The sequence below is a fragment of the Denticeps clupeoides genome, chromosome 12 (genome assembly GCF_900700375.1).
Source record: "Denticeps clupeoides chromosome 12, fDenClu1.1, whole genome shotgun sequence".
NCBI classification, from domain to species: domain Eukaryota; kingdom Metazoa; phylum Chordata; class Actinopteri; order Clupeiformes; family Denticipitidae; genus Denticeps; species Denticeps clupeoides.
In genome coordinates, this window is record NC_041718.1 from 6,241,996 (window position 1) to 6,259,431 (window position 17,436).

Consider the following 17,436-nt stretch of genomic DNA (forward strand, 5'->3'; position numbering starts at 1 on the left):
TATTGGATCTTAGAACTGTATTTACCTTAAATTAAACTGACATACAGTACACGGATTGCTGCATATTCTTTTGCATGAATGCTAATCATCTATAATAGTCTGTGTCTAATCATATGCAGTGTTTGTCATTATTATTGTCCACTTTTTCTACACTGATATAATAGATGGACATTAAGTCTAAAAAACAGATATCAAGACAACGAAGCAATGGCTCAGGAAACTGCATGCTGGTTAGGTCTGGAGGGGAAAAAAGCTCTACTACCTCAATGTCAGCAACAGGGAATATACATTGCAAAAAATGTCACATAGAAGATGATTGTAATGCTTTAATTCATGTAATAAATGTATATCTTAACTCAGTAGCCGTCAATTTAGAATGACAAACACCATTGCTCTAGACACAGGAATGGAGACTGACTGCCTCAAAGTTGAAAACAGACCTAATTAAAAATTCATTTGTGCTATTTTGGATATGAAAGACACCACAAGGAAATCAAACCCAAGAAAAAGAAAACGGTTCCGTCCTAGAAGGAATGCAAGTCAAGGTCTTCGAAGAGAATGAAGATGCAGGTTTGGGCAGGGTGCGTCTCTCTGCGGAATCAGATGTCAGTTCCAAAGAAAGCAAGATTGTCAAATGATACACTTGAAAGTTTTATTATGCAGGTAATAAAGCAAGAAAACCAAAGCAAAGGAACAAAATGCTCAGTAATTTATTGAGTTGTAAATTAAGGCATACAGATATCCAAACTAAATGAGTGAATTCCACATCTCAGCAGGTTGCAGACATCAGTACAACTTTCACGTTTAACGTGTAGAACTGGTCTCCAGTTATGGCTACTTCGGTATATACAGCGGACTTGCACTTAAAGTGGCAATCATAATTGAAGACACCGATCAACAGCAGTTGGGAACCGTGATAGAGAACTATTTTCATTTTTATAGGACTTTTCATTCAAACAATAAAACACAGCAACGCCATTCAAAATAAATAGATATATATAATATATATTCCCTTTAGAAACAGCAGGCCGTAGTAACGAGGGTAGAATTGTGTTCGTTGGTTAGAAAAAGGTTGATTTATACTAATCATTCATGTGAAAAATATATAAAATAACCTGAGACAATCCAACCTGAGAAGCAAACATGCTTGATTCTGTCCTCCTAAAATCACAATGAGTTATAAAAATGTCCCAAAAGGTCTGAAATATGTAGAAGAAAGTATAAGCCACTGAAATACTAAAAATATAATACAGGGAGTAACTCGTGCATTGTTCATTGGTTCAAAGAGACTGAGGGAGCTCTCTGTAGTTACGAGCTTCCTCTCAAGACATTTCTGATGGAACTGGTGGCTTCATGTGCCACTTTAAGACTGATTTAAGGCGTAACTCTGACCATGTGAAAGTCGTCTGAACGTGACTTGTTAGAAGGAAACAAAAATCTCTTTAAACATAAAAAAACTGCAGTAAACTCTATGACCATCAGTCAGCCTCATTTCCTGTAACATACACGGGTGATTTTTTGGTTCTCCAACCAGCCTCTCCTTCACAGCATGACTATAGCTGAGCCCACATAGGAAAATGAAATGAAGTGACAATTTTGAAAATGTTCTCCATATGATACTGAAGTATGAGCTGCCAAAAATCCAACAGGTGCTACTTGTACCAACAATATAAAAAATGTTGCTCGTTGTGTAGTACCATCCAAAATAATACGTACATCAGTGAGTAATTCTGTACCAAATAAAAAAACTACCCAAACCAACGTTTAAGTGCAATGATCAGCTGCAATAAACTTGCAAAATAAGTCTGCAAGACAGGCAGTGTTGGAATGCTTCCAGTCAGAGAAAAGCAGAGAAGATTTAAAAAAAAAAAAAAAAAAAGCTAAGAGTGAAGTGAACTGCATGATGTCCAGTGTGCTCATCATCAGCAGGGCACTCAAACTTTCTGCTGCCGTTTCTTGGCTTCGATGGCGTCCAGGATGGGCTGGCGCTTTGCCTGGTATCGCTGATGGATCTCCTTGATCTCCTCCTCCATCTGAGGGTCCAGAGAGGCCAGCCTTCTCTTTAGCTCCTCCACACTCCAGGTACGCATCTGCAGAACAAAGCAGCCAGTGAGAGAAGCATCCAGCCCAACATGAACAGGTTTACTGAATAGATTAGATATGGTCTTGGGGCACTTGGGTCCCCTATTATTACATGTCCCCTGTCTATGGTCCTGCAGTGGCTAGAAATGGCGATATGAATAAAGAATGCTTTGGCCATTCTGCTTCGCTGTTCAGGGAGCGGCAGCTCAGGTGGTTGGATCTGGAATTTGTCCCCTTATGTCATCATATGATGAAAGGTTACCTCCCATTTTTCATGCTTTTTCCATCCAGAGAATTTCCCACCCCTCCCCTATCTCCACCGACCGTGATGGCTTGAAAGGTGCAAAGAATTGGAGTTGCTCCAGTATTTGATACATATTGTATGTACATTGTGATTGATGAATGGTCTTAATTGACATCATTTCCCGCCTCTCAACTCCTCATTAGGGTGGTAGTAGCCTAGTGGGTAACACACTCGCCTATGAACCACAAAACCCCACTTACTACCATTGTGTCCCTGAGCAAGACACTTAACCCTAAGTTGCTCCAGGTGGGGACTGTCCCTGTCACTAATGACTGTAGGTCGCCCTGCTACAGACACCAAAACGGTGCGTACAAGAGCAAAGTTTCTGTAATTCTGCACCATGGCTAAATTTCAGAAAAAGACTTCAGATACAGTATTAGGGACCAATAAGAGCAAAATAAAAGCAAAATAAAAATTTATGTCAGGGGACCTTTAAAAAAACCATAATAAATTCATAAATGCTAACACAGTATGAGCCAGTGCACACAAATGCAGATATTGCTACTTCAACATACATAACTAATGAATGTGAGACACACACACAAACAGCCACATTTTCCCGCTTGGATTGCTGCTTAAGAGCATCATATAGCTATTTATTGGCCCAATCAATGGGGGTAAAAATAACTGTGGCGTCTGTGTGCACTGATCCGCCTGAGATGCTGGAGATTAACCTCTGTTCCGCAATGCTAAGGGCAGACGGACCTGGGGTCTGATCGACCACAAATGTGAACCTACCAATTTTGGACATTTTTTACGTTGGACAGATTTTATTACGTTGAGCATGTACATGATGTCACAAATTTGAACCATAAATAATAAATAATCTACAAGGGCATTAGATAGCATGGATTCCTTTCATGGCTGAGAAGAAACATGATGCATTTATTGATGTCGTATACCCTTCACAGAGCTCTTAAACAGACCTTTAGATCTTTTCCGGTATAAAGCTTTGTCATTTTACTTCATGTCGCATGATTACCAGAACGATACCAAAATAAAAGTTTATGCCATTGTTTATTTCCATGTATTAGTAGCCGGGACTACATTATATATTTAAAAAAGCTATTAATTATGTTATTTTGTAATATGTTCATTGAAAAAGAAATGACCAAATAAGGCACTTACTCTAGCACTGTTATCCTGACAGGGTGCATAAACATTCAATGAAATCTGAACATTTCAGAATCTGAAATAACAGACTGAAGATCACAAATGAACTAAAGAACCATGGGAAGCAAACCACTGCCTGAATACTCTGATTCTAAGAGACGAAACAAATGTGTTCAACAAAAAAATTGTTCAAGAGTTTTAGACAAGAGTTTTTTTCATTTGTACCATCTGTACCACAAAATGTATTTAATTTCATTAAATGGTGCAATTACACCCTAAAACCAGTGGTTTTTGTAGGCAAGGTTGTGCATTTTTATGAAACATTTTTACATATCCTGATGCCTTTGTGTTATTTTCTGCTTCACGGCTGACATGTTTTGCTACTTAACCAAGTCCTCAGACACCCCAGACAATCTACATTTCTCATCTAGTCCAGAAAAACATCTGAAGCAGGTCATTGGTGCTCTACTGTCCTAAGCCAGCTATTATGCAAGACATAATAAATAAAATGAATGAAATGGGATCAACATATGCTGTGTATTTAGGATCTGTAGAACAGCGCTACAGTGCAACGCTGAGTGTACAGGATGCCACTCTGTGCTCTGACAACAGCCACGTGCTGTGAGGTGTGTCTCAGTCCCACCCAGTTTAAAGCCCTATATTAGGTTACCGTTTAGCAATTACCTCAAACACTGTCATTAGCCTACATGTTCATCTAAATTAGACATTTTCTCTGGAATTCAGGGAAATGCAGGCTGGTAATGGGAGCATCGAATGTACTAATGAACATAATTTTTGTGGCTAATTAGAATGCCTGATTAGTAGATAACTTCATGTGAAGCTCATGTCAAGTAGCAGTCAAGTAAGGAAAAAGCCCAAAGCAGAACTGAGAATGAACATGCAAAACATTACAAATGATTCAATGATTCATGATTCATAAACCTCCTTAGGCATTTCTGCTGATGTGCATTACTACAACGCTTCTTCTATAAAAGCTTTGAAAGCGGATCATCTCCGGCTTATAACAAGCACCCACCCAAATGCTGAAGCCACATATCCAACATAAATACTGAAAAGGAAAGAGAAATAAGTACAGCTATTACATTCCTCATGTTATTTTAAGATCGTATCTGGCATGCATTGTCCCTTTTATTTTCAAATCTCTTGATTTATGAAACATAGATGTCACTGACTGGAGACGATATTTCATAAAGACATCAAGGCATACGCTCTTTTAATGCATGCTATAAATAGACATGGAGAGGCATAACCAATCAACTCTCAGCAACCAACACTCGCTCATAGCTGTTCTACCTGGGCGAGATGTAGGTTGGATTCAGAAATGTACTGATTTCCACACCTGGCTTATTAGAGGTGTGGACCTTTACTGGTCTCACGATTCGATTTGATTCGATTATGATGATCAATGCATCCCACACATTTTCTACATTGTCACATGATGACAATGTCGGCGTTCACCTTGTAACAGTTGTATCTACTGGTAGTAAGTCACTACGCTGCGGGCGGAGTTAGTCGTCTGCCCCGGTCCAGAATGCAGAGAGCGTGATTGAAACCCCAGCAGTGGCGTGAGGTCACGGCGGAGTTTCCTCCACTACACACCGACCCAAACCCGTTACAACCTGGAGCCACAAACGCCAGAAAAACGCCTGGTTCAGACGTCAGGCGAGCGCGGACTGAACACAGAACGTGTGTTTCGCAGTGTCAGAAAGAAAACTCGCCCGCTTTTATTCTATGGGTCGCATGGAACAAATTTCAACTTTGACCGGGGACCGAGAACAAGACGGCGAGTGATGCGCTGCGCATCATGAAACTCATACCCGGAGCGGCGCTGAACTCTGTAGATCAGGCCGCCACAGTCACTACCGGCACTACTTTTTAACAAGAATTTTTATACCGCCCAAGCAACGTCATTATAATGTAATCAATCGATTAAACGATTCAAGTGCTTAAGTATGGAGGAGGAACGAGTTTTCAGCGACGAGACTGAGGGAAAATTCTTCTACCCGTAAAAGAATGTAGGCCACTGACTGGAGTTCCTCGTGCACGTCGTCCGCTGTCATCACACAGAGAAAAAAAAAAAAATTAATAAATGCTGTGACAAGACAACTAGTGCAACAGCGCTATGCTCAGAAAGCCACAGGGCAGCACTCGCTCCTCGGCTGAACAAGTGTCCTCCCGAGTCCCTATCAGATCACTGTCACAACGCTCACGACCAATCGCTTCGCTCCTCTGCTGAACTAGTGTCCTCCCAAGTCCCTATCAGATCACTGTCACAACTCTCACGACCAATCGCTTCGCCTTCCTATAACTGGATTTGAAAATGCAGTAGTTGCTGTTTTTGGGGCAGATTTTTACTTGATTTATGCCATATATTATAGTTAAGTTAAAACATGTTAGTATGATAAAACATTCCTGTGCAACAATACTTACCACTTCCACGTCCATTTCAGACGGGACCTTGCGGTTGTCGCTGTTGACGGCCTCGCTGTGGCTGTTGGACTCTTTCTCCTTCTGCTCAAAGTACTCCAGGAATGATGGCTTGGCGGGCTGCGGGGTCTCCTCTATCCCTAGGGAAATAACAGGATGTCACTCCAAATGACATCCAAGGCTTTGACATTTACACACTTTACAGCACAGACTAGGGCTGAAACGATTATTCGAATAACTCGAATAATTCGATTACAAAAAATATTATAGGAAAATTCTTTGGCTCGAGGCTTCGTTTAATTTGTCACCAAAGTCAATCTATTATCGTATCGCTCCCGCGGAGCTACACAGTGTGCGATTTATTGGCGGAAAATGAAGATACCGGTGTGCGTAAAAGGCATAAAATGTCTGAAGTGTGGGACCATTTTACGCTGCGTGGACAACATAGTGCAGTGTATACACTGTAAAACGGACCCGGCTTACCATAAAAGTTTTTTTTTTTTTTTTTTAAAGTCAATTCTACAGCACCTTAACCGAAAGAATCTCCAAGGTGTTGTATTTTATGATTGCTAACTAACATTAGCGCTTCTTATAATGTACATTATTTGTAATTATTTGTGTTATGAGTCGATAGTGACAAGGCATGATAAGGCATGAGATCTCACTCATGTAATTCATCCGTGCCACGCGCCACACACACACACACACACACACACACACACACACACACACACACACACACACACACACACACACACACACACAGATAGGTTACATCTCAAAACATGCCTTTCCCATACAGAAGGTAGTAATAATAAATGCAACAGATGGACAAATCTACATCCATTAGCATATAGATTTACTTTTGGGCGAGTTTATAGCATTTGATGTCCATCACAGCGGCACAGGCTTACACATGCATTGCACTAAGACAAATTCTCTCTCTTTTCTCTCTATTGTGCAAATAACATTGCACAAAGACAAACATTCCACCTACCTACCTCATCTGGATACAACTGGAAACTGAACTGTATTGTTTAAATTGGATTATTTGTAATACTTGAATTGTTTATTTATGTTTTCTTTTTACTATTTTGTACTTTTATCCTTTTTTTCTCTATTCTCAGATGGGCTACAGCAGGTGGTACACCCCTTTTTCCTTGTTTTAATTAAAATAAAACTAAGAACAAATAGGCTAACCTATGTTTCATAGTTTTTGTTCATGTACATCATGAATGTTTCACAGAAACATTAAATGGGCTTAGTTCTGGAGCCAGTAACCCAAAGGTTTTAAGCTTTGATCTAATAAATCAGTTTGAATAAAAACGTTTTTTTTTTGTGAGGAATAAAAGCCAATTGCTTGCTCATTTTAAGAGGATTTTCATGTTGCATTACACTATTGATAGAGTTGAATACTCGATTCCAAAAACATTCGATAGTTGCAGCCCTACTGCGGACACTCACGTTGAGCAGCTGCTAACAACCCATTGCAATGAAAACTACTTAGCTCTCCAAGCTCTCAGTCATGTAGATTCTACAGGAACAAGCACTTAATGTACGACAGCAGCTTAAGATGTACAGAAGACAACATTTAATGCACTAAAGACAAAAATACTGATTGCCTTTTTGTTTCTATTACAGTACATCTCTAAATGTTCTTTGCAGTATTACAGTCACAAGAATGAAGACGGAGAACTGACTGCCAATCTACAAACTGTGAATAAATAATAAACCTGATCTAGCAGCAGGCTCGTTCTAATGTGGGCAACATGACCTGGCATTGACACCAAAAGACCCACCCACTGAGCAAGCCCCCCCCCAACACAACCACTTATTATTTATTCACCAGCTCTTCAATAATTTATCCATTTGCTTATTGTCATTCTCCCTCTTCCACTTCCTTCAGACCAGACTTTAGTCAGTAACTCTGAAGGGGATGTTGGTTTTAGCCCACTGCTTGATCTAAAAACCTCCTGCCCATAAGGGACTTTCATTTACCAGTAAAGTAACATAAATAATCCATCATGGCTTATTAACTAGTCCACTTGGATGTGCACACCCAAAGAGTTTAGAACCATTAGTTATGAGTGTCGAGGTCTAAACAAGGTCTTTGGGTTTGACCCAATTTCCAAAGCATTGGCCAGTGTACCTGGGATCTGGATATCAAAAGCAGGTTTCAAGCCACCTGATATTATTTTAAATCTTCACATGCAATTACATTACCCTATGTGTGTGATTATTAATATCTGTATGTTATTATTTTGACTGATTTTGCAACCAATAGATTGCAACTATTAAATTTTAAAGTAGGAATGTGTTTTCACACAATTTTTCCTAAACTGATGAGTTTATAGTTTAAAAACTGGCTATTTACACATTAGTAGATATTATTGATCATGTCATGTAATTTGTCAGGGTGTACGTATGCTTAAAACAGATCATTAATATATAATCCATATACCTGCATATGAATGTGCAATATAAGGTTCAGCATGACATCTTTTTAACAGCGATCACTTTGCCTCAAGGCACTAAAACTTCCAGGATGAATCCAATATGATGATAAGCCTCTAGGAAATCTAATTGTCAAACTATCCACGATTCTTTGGAAGGAAGGATGCATTGAAAAGCCTCCCATGCTGGGAGGAGACCGAACTGTAATTAAAAATCAGTGATATGTTTATGGGCGTGGGCTAAAGCTTCCCCCTGGCTGTGAACCGACTAAGTGGCTTAGGCTTATCTGACAAGCTCAGGGATACAGATTTAGTGCAGTGTGTAGCTGTGAAATAAAAACATTCTTCCAGAGTGCTGTATAAATCCCTCATCATGAATCTTTTATACAGAGATGGCCACCCACCTGCAGATACTGCCCAAAACTGTGACGCAGAGGTAATGAGTAAATCTTAAAGTCTGTGAGAGAGAAGTTGTCTTTGATATCTTAATGAATGTGACCATTCATGTGGCCTTGTCATAGTTTTTAACAATTTAAATAACAGATACCACATTATCATTTATAATATTTGAAAAACACAACAGGCCAGGGGTTTGCCTCAAAAAAAATGTATAATAAAAATCATTATGCTTAAATGCAATTGATTGATTTTCAATATTTGACACTCTGTAATAACATTGTTTAGCCACGAAAACTGAACAGGACACCTCAGTGCATGTTTAGCACACTGACATTCACTTTGCATTCTTGATTTGGTGCTGGGAGGGTTCTGACAAAAGTTATGCAGTAAATTTAAAAAGCTGATGTGCTAAAGTTATTTTGATGAAACTGGTACATACAATTTCACATCCATTCAGTTTCAAACCCCTTCAATATACTTACAGCGTATGGTGTTACATTAGACTTCAACAAGTCACTTACGTTGAAATATTTCTAGATTTTATTCTTGTAATAAAAGTCAGTGCATCATTATTTATCTCAGCGTCCCCCTCAATTGATTCAACTTCTCTGCCTTGTGACGTGCAGGACTAAGAGGCCGGTTGATTACTGCCTTTCTTACTGGTGCTGCTCTACTGACATCTAGTGGCCATTTATGTGTAGCTGCAAAGTATTTGCTGGAAGTTAAACAAGAGGGCCACTAGGTTCATCATTCAACAAGAACAAACAGTTCAATCAAATGGTGATTGGCATAACGGATCTGTGTGGCATTAAACATCTAACAATTTCATCTGGACAAAATACTAACATGCAAGTTTTAAAATGTCTAACCTAGGGAGGTGCAACGGTCTTCACGGTTTGCCTCCTTCTCACCACACTCCCCCAAAACTACTTCAACCTGACACACAGACCTGTTAACTGTTACACGATAGATTTTTCCTTTTCGTTTGACAGAGCTTCTTCGCACTTTTCTCTTTCTGCTCCTCTACTCGTGGGGCTTTTCCCCATTGGCACTTACAGCTTAACAGAGTCTGTCAACCTGTACGTGTATAAATTGCTGAAAGCTCTCCCTGCGAGTTAATGTCCAATCATAGGACATTTCTGTACAAATTTCAAAATAAATTGCAAAACAGAAATCCTGTGGTCCATAAAGAGCGTATTGAACGGTTCGGTCACTGCGCCCCTAGTTTAGCCTATAATATTAATCAAGAAATGTTGTCTTCCTGTAAAATAAATGCAGCCAGCAGTTAAACTCACATTACATTCAGATCCTTGCTTCAACAGAGGACAATGCTTGAGTACTGAGAACACAGAACACTGAAGCAACCAACCACACATCTGGCTTACTTTTCATGGTCCCTGCTTCTTGATCTTCATCGTCAGAGTTGATGACCATAGTGCCCAATTGAGACTCCATGGTGCCCTCGTGTTCAATCATGGTGCCCATAGCACTTCCCAGAGACCCTGCTGCCCGGATGGTGCCACAGTCAGATGTCCCTGCTCTCACCATGGTGCCTTGGTCACACTCATCTTCATCCTTACAGAACACACAAAGGCACCACCGTAATACATACTCCAATTGTCCTCTCATTCAAATATAAGAACAAAAACATTTGCTGGGATAAAGTGGTCAAAATCTTCAATATTTTCCCTATAAGCCATATTCCTCTCTTTCTTATACCTACACTGTACTTGACCCACCACAGCACTTATTACATAAAACTAACCGAGTTCTCATCGTCATCCTGTTCCTGCTCTCTGGTCTGGGCCTCCTGTTTCTTCAGCTTAATCTCCATGGCGTCTGTGATGAGAGCACGCAGGGTGCTGTTGGGCTTGGCGCCTTTAATGAAAGGATGCTGAAACAGAAGAGAGGAGGAGGTGGTCAGAACAAATAACAGAGGCAAAATGTTGAACGTCCCTTCATTTCTGAAACAACCATTTCTAATTATTTACCACAAGATAGAAGGAAGGCAGAATTCAGAGGAGGGGTTAAACGAGATGTTGTAGAGCAGAGCAAAAAGCTGCCGGAAGACATAAAGAGAGAGATGAATACCTGCAGCAGTTGTGTTGCTGTGGCTCTATTTTCTGGGCTCTTCACCAGGCACTGACAAAGAAAATCTGTAAACGACTCGGACCACTGCTCAGGATGTCGGAATGTGGGCGGAGGGTTGGTGGGGATCATGAATATTGCCTGCAAAGAGTGACAAATGACACACAGTTTAGGACTTTGCATTATGCAGTACATTACCTGTTCCTCTCCTGTCAAACCTAGCCAATTGGTGCATTTCCACCCGCTTTTTAACTACATTTATTTAAATTTTTTATATATACATCCAGATTGTAACAACTGAGCAGTGTGTAGTCGCCTCTGTACACCTCAGGAAACAGAATCTCTACATGATATCTTCTTTTAACTGTGGAGAACTCACTCTCATGGGGTGGATATCCGCATAAGGAGGTTTCCCTTCGGCCATCTCAATAGCTGTGATGCCAAGAGACCAGATATCTGCCACACAGTTATAACCGATCTCCTGAATCACCTCCGGAGCCATCCAGAAGGGCGTGCCGATCACCGTATTACGCTTTGCCATGGTATCCTAGAAAAAAACAACACAGTTAATATTCAGAATTAGTTACCGAACAAGAGTAGAACCCGTGGCAGCGTAGCTACGTAGTGCTTACCGTAAGTTGTCCAGCCACTCCGAAATCTGCTAGTTTGGCCTGGCCCTCTGCATTGAGCAGAATGTTCCCAGCTTTGATGTCTCTGTGAATCTTTCTCATGAAATGAAGGTACTCCAGTCCTTTCAGAGTAGACTGCAGTATGGATGCAATCTCATCCTCTGTTAACTACACATATGAAGTATGCAGTTAGATACAAGTTCAATCATAGCATATGAAATTGTCCAGTTTTGTCCACTGGGTGTCCACATCCTGTTTCCCACACATATTTTCATTTGAAATTTCATCTTTTCTCAGAGACTATATATTACATTTGCACCCACTGGTTCTTGATTCTGTTCACATATACGATAATGTGGGTGATGCTGCATGAATTGCACAGATGAAAAATAAAACATGTCTTTTGATGTGTGTAGTTGTGACTTTATCTGACGGGTGGAAGAGGAACATTTGTCCACTTTTCAGGTGGCAAGAGGAAGACGCACGAGTAAGATACCATGTCAGTAAGTAAAACTACTACAGCTTGGGCAACATGTAGTTAATGCATCTGCAGAAAGTACATGTATAATGTGTAATGTAGAGAGAACTCAGTGGATTTATAAAATTATAATAAAATTATGACTATATAGGGCAGTTTTAGTCACAATGCTTTGGGTATAATTTTGAATGTTTCTATTCGTCAATGAGGACAGCACAGAGTATACATCTCATTCATGATCATCATCAATATTTTCGTTAAAGGTCCCCTAATACAAGTTTTTTTTGCTTTTATATCGGTCTTAGTGGTCCCCTAATACTGTCTCATTCCAAAATTACTTTCAGCCAGTCCCACAATCAGAATTCCCCAGGTCGCGCCATTACGATGTGTGTAGCTTTAAATGCTAATGAGGAGGAGAGGAGGGACAAGGAGGAGAGCGGCCTATAGATGTGAATGGGCGTTCGCTGAAATGACGTCATCAACACTTCCTGTTTGGCACAAACAGGAAGTCGTGTCATCGTTTTTCCAGAAAAGTTTTCAATTAACCCACTGGTTCTTCACAGGCTCGTGTGACTGAACTAAAAAAAAAATTATTTAGTTCATTTTTGGATCTAATCAACTGCAATGCTTCACATGTTTGGAGGCCATGATGGTCGGTGAAGTTTTTTAGAGGAGGGGCAGAAAAAGCATGAGAAACAGGAGGTAACCTTTCTCCCTATGACCACATGAGATCCAACCGTCTGAGCTGTCACTCTCTGAATGGTAAAGCAGAATGGCCAAAGCTCTCTTTACATCTATCACCATATCTACCCACTGCAGAACCATATACAAGCTGGGGGATGTTAAATAATTAATGTTAAATAAGCCCACAAAGTGAAAATTTCATAATAGGGGACCTTTAAGTACCACTAATGTGGGAGTGAACTGCTCTCACCGTTTTACTGCGTAGCCGTATGATGTCAGACACAGAGCCGGCACCGCAGTACTCCATTACAATCCACAGATCACTGTTCTTGAAATAACTTCCATAATACCTCACAACATATGGACTGCAAGAAGGGGGATAAATGGGGTGAATGCGCTACAAACTTTATAATACCAAAATGAAAATATACAATAAAAGGCATGAATTCTAATTAAGGCTGGGTAATATCCAGGACAGGGAAACCGTAGAATATAAACATTCACTATTCCTCTTTCTTAAAATACATATTTTACCACCTGATAAATGTAATAAATAAACAATTGCATTTGCACAATTATTTTGTGGTGCATCTATAAATTATATTTACCACAATTGTATTATTTGAATATCATAATATAGCCTACAAACTTTGTTTTTGCCATTAAAATACGGCACTAAATACCCACTTTACCCACAGCTTTTTTAAATGTTATTTCTGGTATAATGTCTGATTTATCCATACTCTGATGTACCCATACCTTAGTTAGTGTATTGACACATATATTATCAATATATTGAGCGTATATATACTGACATACCCAGAGAACCTTTACACATCTGTGTTGCACGTATGATTGTGTTTTACACTCACCTATTGCACTGCTGCATTATTGAGATCTCCTTTATGATCTCCTGCAGATCCGACTCCACGGGGACCTGCTTAATCGCCACAATCTCCCCCGTCTCCTTATAATGAGCTTTAAACACGCTGCCATAGGAGCTGATGGAGCAAAAAGGGGAACACTAATATATACAACGTAATTCACCCGCATATGATGCGAACAACACTCACCCTTCTCCAAGTTTTTCCAATACATCAAAAACTTCCTCCGGCTGTTTGTTCAAACAGTCTTCACTCAATTTTTTCAGTTGCCTTCGAGAAGGAAAAAGGGAACAACGGCAACGATCACCACAATATGAATTCTACATTTTCACAGATGAGACCGTATTCCCGACTTTGGATTTTCCGATGGCACCAAAGTGGGACCCGACAAGTGCAGCAGAGTGTAAACTGACGGAACATGAAAAAAAAAAAAGGGACAGCTTGTATATTCACATCACCGGACACTTTCTTATTCGTGTATGGGTGGTAGTAGCCTAGCGGGTGTCCCTGAGCAAGTGTCTCCAGGGGGGGGGACTGTCCCTGTAAATACCGACTGTAAGTAGCTCTGGATAAGCATGTCTGATAAATGCTGTAAATGTAAATGTATTCCACACGTGGGTCCGTTCAGTCGGACCAGACTGGTGCTGGGCGCCCACGGAGGAACGTTCAGCGGCTCAGAGGAAACGCACAACCCGGAGCTGCCTGATTAGTCACCCAAGTCACGAATTATTTTATATACATACATACATACATACATACATATATATATAAGATACCACGCACTGGAGAAACTGGTTCCATTTAGAACAAGCCACTGGGCAAATTTAACGCGAGTTAGCCATGTTAAGTGGAAAGATACGTTTAGCTGGACATAAATATACACCGAACAACAGGTCACATGAATTATAATAGAGACCAGGTTCCGTGTTGACCCCATAGCCGACATGCTAACGACGTGACATTAACGCATAATTAAAATCTAGTTTTACTCGTTGGATGTTAAACTAAATCTCAAACGGTCCCGCAACGTTGGTTCCCTTCGCGGCGAGTTGAGTTCGGGACTCTGCCCCTCGATGCTGCCGCTGTTGCGGTTTGTGGAAGCGCTTACCTTCGCGGGTTGTGCCTCAGCTGTACTTTGTTCTCCATGTCTGCAGTTTTACATTTAAAAGCGAGATGAGCAGTCGCCGCACGACGAACGCGACCTGGTCGGCCAGTTAGCTCAGGCTAACCTTCCGACACGGAGCCGCTAAAGTTGCCCGCTTTCGGTGTTAGCTGTCAGGGAACCGTAAAGCGCGGCGGACCGGGCGGATGTTAAAATGTATATAAACTTCAGCGGCGTTTCCTCACGGTTGATTCGCCATGCTTATAAAAAAAAAAAAAAAAAGCGCCACGTTTCGGTTTTCGAAATAAATGGGGGTGAGAAGAATAAAATGAACATCCGCTACTTTGCTGGAGCGGTTGCTTCACAGCACTGAAGCTAGAGCCGGATCAACAGGAAGAAGGTCACGGAAGCACCAAGATCAGGAACAAAGACGCGTGGGCCGCCACAGACCGCCTGAAGAGGGCGCAAGCCCAAGTACGGAGGTCAATTCCACAAAACATCCAGGATTTAATCAGATATATAATAATAGTAGAACATATATATATAAAACACACACACAAGCAAGTGGTTAAGTTAATAATAGTTTATTTCGTTTATGGGAACATAGGAACGATGTTAATCCATTCATCATGAACTTCAACTCAGGAATGCACAGCAAGTCCTACAAGAGAAACGTACAAGAAACGTCGTAAAAACGTGCACACTTGCTACTTGGTTCATAAAGAAAGGTTTTAAAGCTACATTTAAAGTGTGCAAGGAAGGCAAAATATTTACATTTATTCACCAGATGGCCTGACACTCTCAAAAACACCAGCTTCCCTCATCGCACTGAACTCCTTCATGGCATCGTACTGCTTGTAGAAGTCGGCGTATGCCTGTTTCCTTGGCTCGGTCACTGCGTACTGAGGAAACAAAGTGGATGTGTTAGTTAAATGAAACTTGATGCGAATTCTTCATCATTCAGTGAGTGGCAGCATCAATTGACCTAATCACATCTCCCAAAGCTACTGGGGACAGGCACAGTAGGACATTATATGGAGGGCTACTCATTTGAAAATAACCTTTTGAAATAATGTAAATGTGAAGAGATTGTCATTGTGATACACAGCACAGCACATGGTGACAACAAAATGTGTCCTCTGCTTTTAATTGCCCTGGTGAGAAGTGGGCAGCCATGACAGGCGCCCTGGGAGAAGTGTGTGGGGACGGTGCTTTGCTCAGTGGCACCTTGGCGGATCAGGATTCGAACCAGCAATCTGATTATGAGGCCGCTTCCTTAAAAACTAGGCCACCACTGCCCCAATGTCACATCCTCTGGATTTCATAAACATGTGGATACAAACATGAAAGGACAGCTTGCTATCCCTATAGCAGATCTAAAAAAAGTGGTTGCCCAAAGGGTAAGGAAGCAGATGTGGGATCAAATCCTGACCACCACTGACCCTGTGCATTTTTCCAGAGAGATGGACACATTGGTTCTGGTTCATGGTGAGTATGATACCCACAAGGCTACTAAAGCAATTTTGTCTCATAGTTTATTAATGCAAACTATTTTCTCATAGGCTCCCATGGGTCCTGTGTTGGAAAGATCCTTATGTCTTCATTTTTGAGTTATTGCCACAAATTAGTAGAAAAGAAAAAAAGCCCACCTTGAAAGCGACAGCTGCGATCACCGACAGAGTGAAAGCAATGGGCAAGTGGAACCTCAGACGCTTCCCCAGCAGCCCGCGCATGACCGGCTTTGGCAGAGACATCGTGAATTATCTGCGGGAAACATAAGTGGACTGTTAGATGCGGCACAGCTTGGGCAAAACACAAAACTACAACGCATATCGAACCGTAACAGAGTAAAAACTATACATTAGATGGAAAAAACACACACACAATTTATAATAACAATTAAAGTGCTACTCGCAACAATGAAAAAAGGAAACCAGCGCCTACCTAGAAAACCAAATGTTACTGGTTAAACGTATTCGATTGTTCGTATAAAACGTCAAATCAGAATATGCAAGGCTGACATTGTAATTCGACTAGTCGCGCTAAACACACCTAGCACGTACGACAGAGCAGGACAGACTGCTAAACGAGTCCACGAACGAGGAATGACCTTCTTCCAGCGAATATGACCTAGTCTGCATAGCTCCAAGAAGGGATACGATCGTGATAAATACATGCAGTGACGGGATGAAATACGGGAGTGTTTAACTGCTCGGCTAAGTACATAACGTAGCAGAAAATGCTAACTACGCGCTCAAGGTTTGCGTGTTCCTTGTCATACGTAAGCATTAATATTTCTTTAAAATAGCGCACGGAAGGTTTTTATCAGAAATAAATACGTCCACTGATATTTATGACACACGTTATTCACACGAAAGGAAATTGGAACTTACACTTGCGACCTTCACCAAAACGTCCGAAAGCGCGGAGAATGACGAGATGAACCTTATGAACGAAGGCCGACGGACGCCTGCGAGGGACAATCAGCCCGCGACAAGGGCCCACACCGCGAAAGTCGTATGATAAATAGGACCGGAAAAGGAAAGCCCCTGAAATTCTGAAGTATTTAACTAAAACAAACCTCTACGATTATTATTATTAAATGTATTCAATTGTTGTTTCTATGTTTGATTTGGCCCTAAAAGCAAGCAATGGTGATTAAATAGTATGTAGGATTTCATTGTGAAGTTAGTCCCTAATGAAGTCAGCAGTAAATATGGCGACTCCTCGAATCCCCTCACACTCCACCACACCAGGTTTGCGCCATAAATC

General features: G+C 40.9%; 2 protein-coding genes across 2 annotated transcripts; both read right to left on the bottom strand.

Moving 5' to 3' along the window:
• Positions 1–687: 687 nt before the first annotated feature.
• Positions 688–15,059, bottom strand: LOC114800646 (serine/threonine-protein kinase 4-like). The gene is made up of 11 exons (XM_028998290.1): positions 14,671–15,059; positions 13,752–13,832; positions 13,551–13,679; positions 12,929–13,043; positions 11,520–11,684; positions 11,267–11,434; positions 10,891–11,028; positions 10,565–10,693; positions 10,185–10,374; positions 5,951–6,087; positions 688–2,090 (listed from the first exon to the last, which is right to left on the bottom strand). The coding sequence occupies exons 1-11, from the start codon at positions 14,706–14,708 to the stop codon at positions 1,935–1,937; spliced, it is 1,446 nt and encodes a 481-aa protein (XP_028854123.1). The 5' UTR covers positions 14,709–15,059; the 3' UTR covers positions 688–1,934.
• A 173-nt stretch (positions 15,060–15,232) lies between these two features.
• Positions 15,233–17,172, bottom strand: cox6c (cytochrome c oxidase subunit 6C). The gene is made up of 4 exons (XM_028999136.1): positions 17,058–17,172; positions 16,314–16,428; positions 15,439–15,566; positions 15,233–15,325 (listed from the first exon to the last, which is right to left on the bottom strand). The coding sequence occupies exons 2-3, from the start codon at positions 16,416–16,418 to the stop codon at positions 15,441–15,443; spliced, it is 231 nt and encodes a 76-aa protein (XP_028854969.1). The 5' UTR covers positions 16,419–16,428; positions 17,058–17,172; the 3' UTR covers positions 15,233–15,325; positions 15,439–15,440.
• Between the last annotated feature and the right edge of the window lie 264 nt (positions 17,173–17,436).

What these genes read in the sequence shown, in the direction of transcription:
- LOC114800646 (XM_028998290.1), bottom strand. Translation starts at nt 14,708, where the DNA reads ATGGAGAACAAAGTACAGCTGAGGCACAACCCGCGAAG. An exon ending in CTGAGGCACAACCCGCGAAG is followed by an intron (nt 13,833 to 14,670) that starts GTAAGCGCTTCC and finishes TCCTTCTCGAAG; the next exon opens with GCAACTGAAAAAATTGAGTG. An exon ending in CGGATATCCACCCCATGAGA is followed by an intron (nt 11,029 to 11,266) that starts GTGAGTTCTCCA and finishes CACTCTTTGCAG; the next exon opens with GCAATATTCATGATCCCCAC.
- cox6c (XM_028999136.1), bottom strand. Translation starts at nt 16,418, where the DNA reads ATGTCTCTGCCAAAGCCGGTCATGCGCGGGCTGCTGGGGAAGCGTCTG. An exon ending in TCGCAGCTGTCGCTTTCAAG is followed by an intron (nt 15,567 to 16,313) that starts GTGGGCTTTTTT and finishes TTGTTTCCTCAG; the next exon opens with TACGCAGTGACCGAGCCAAG.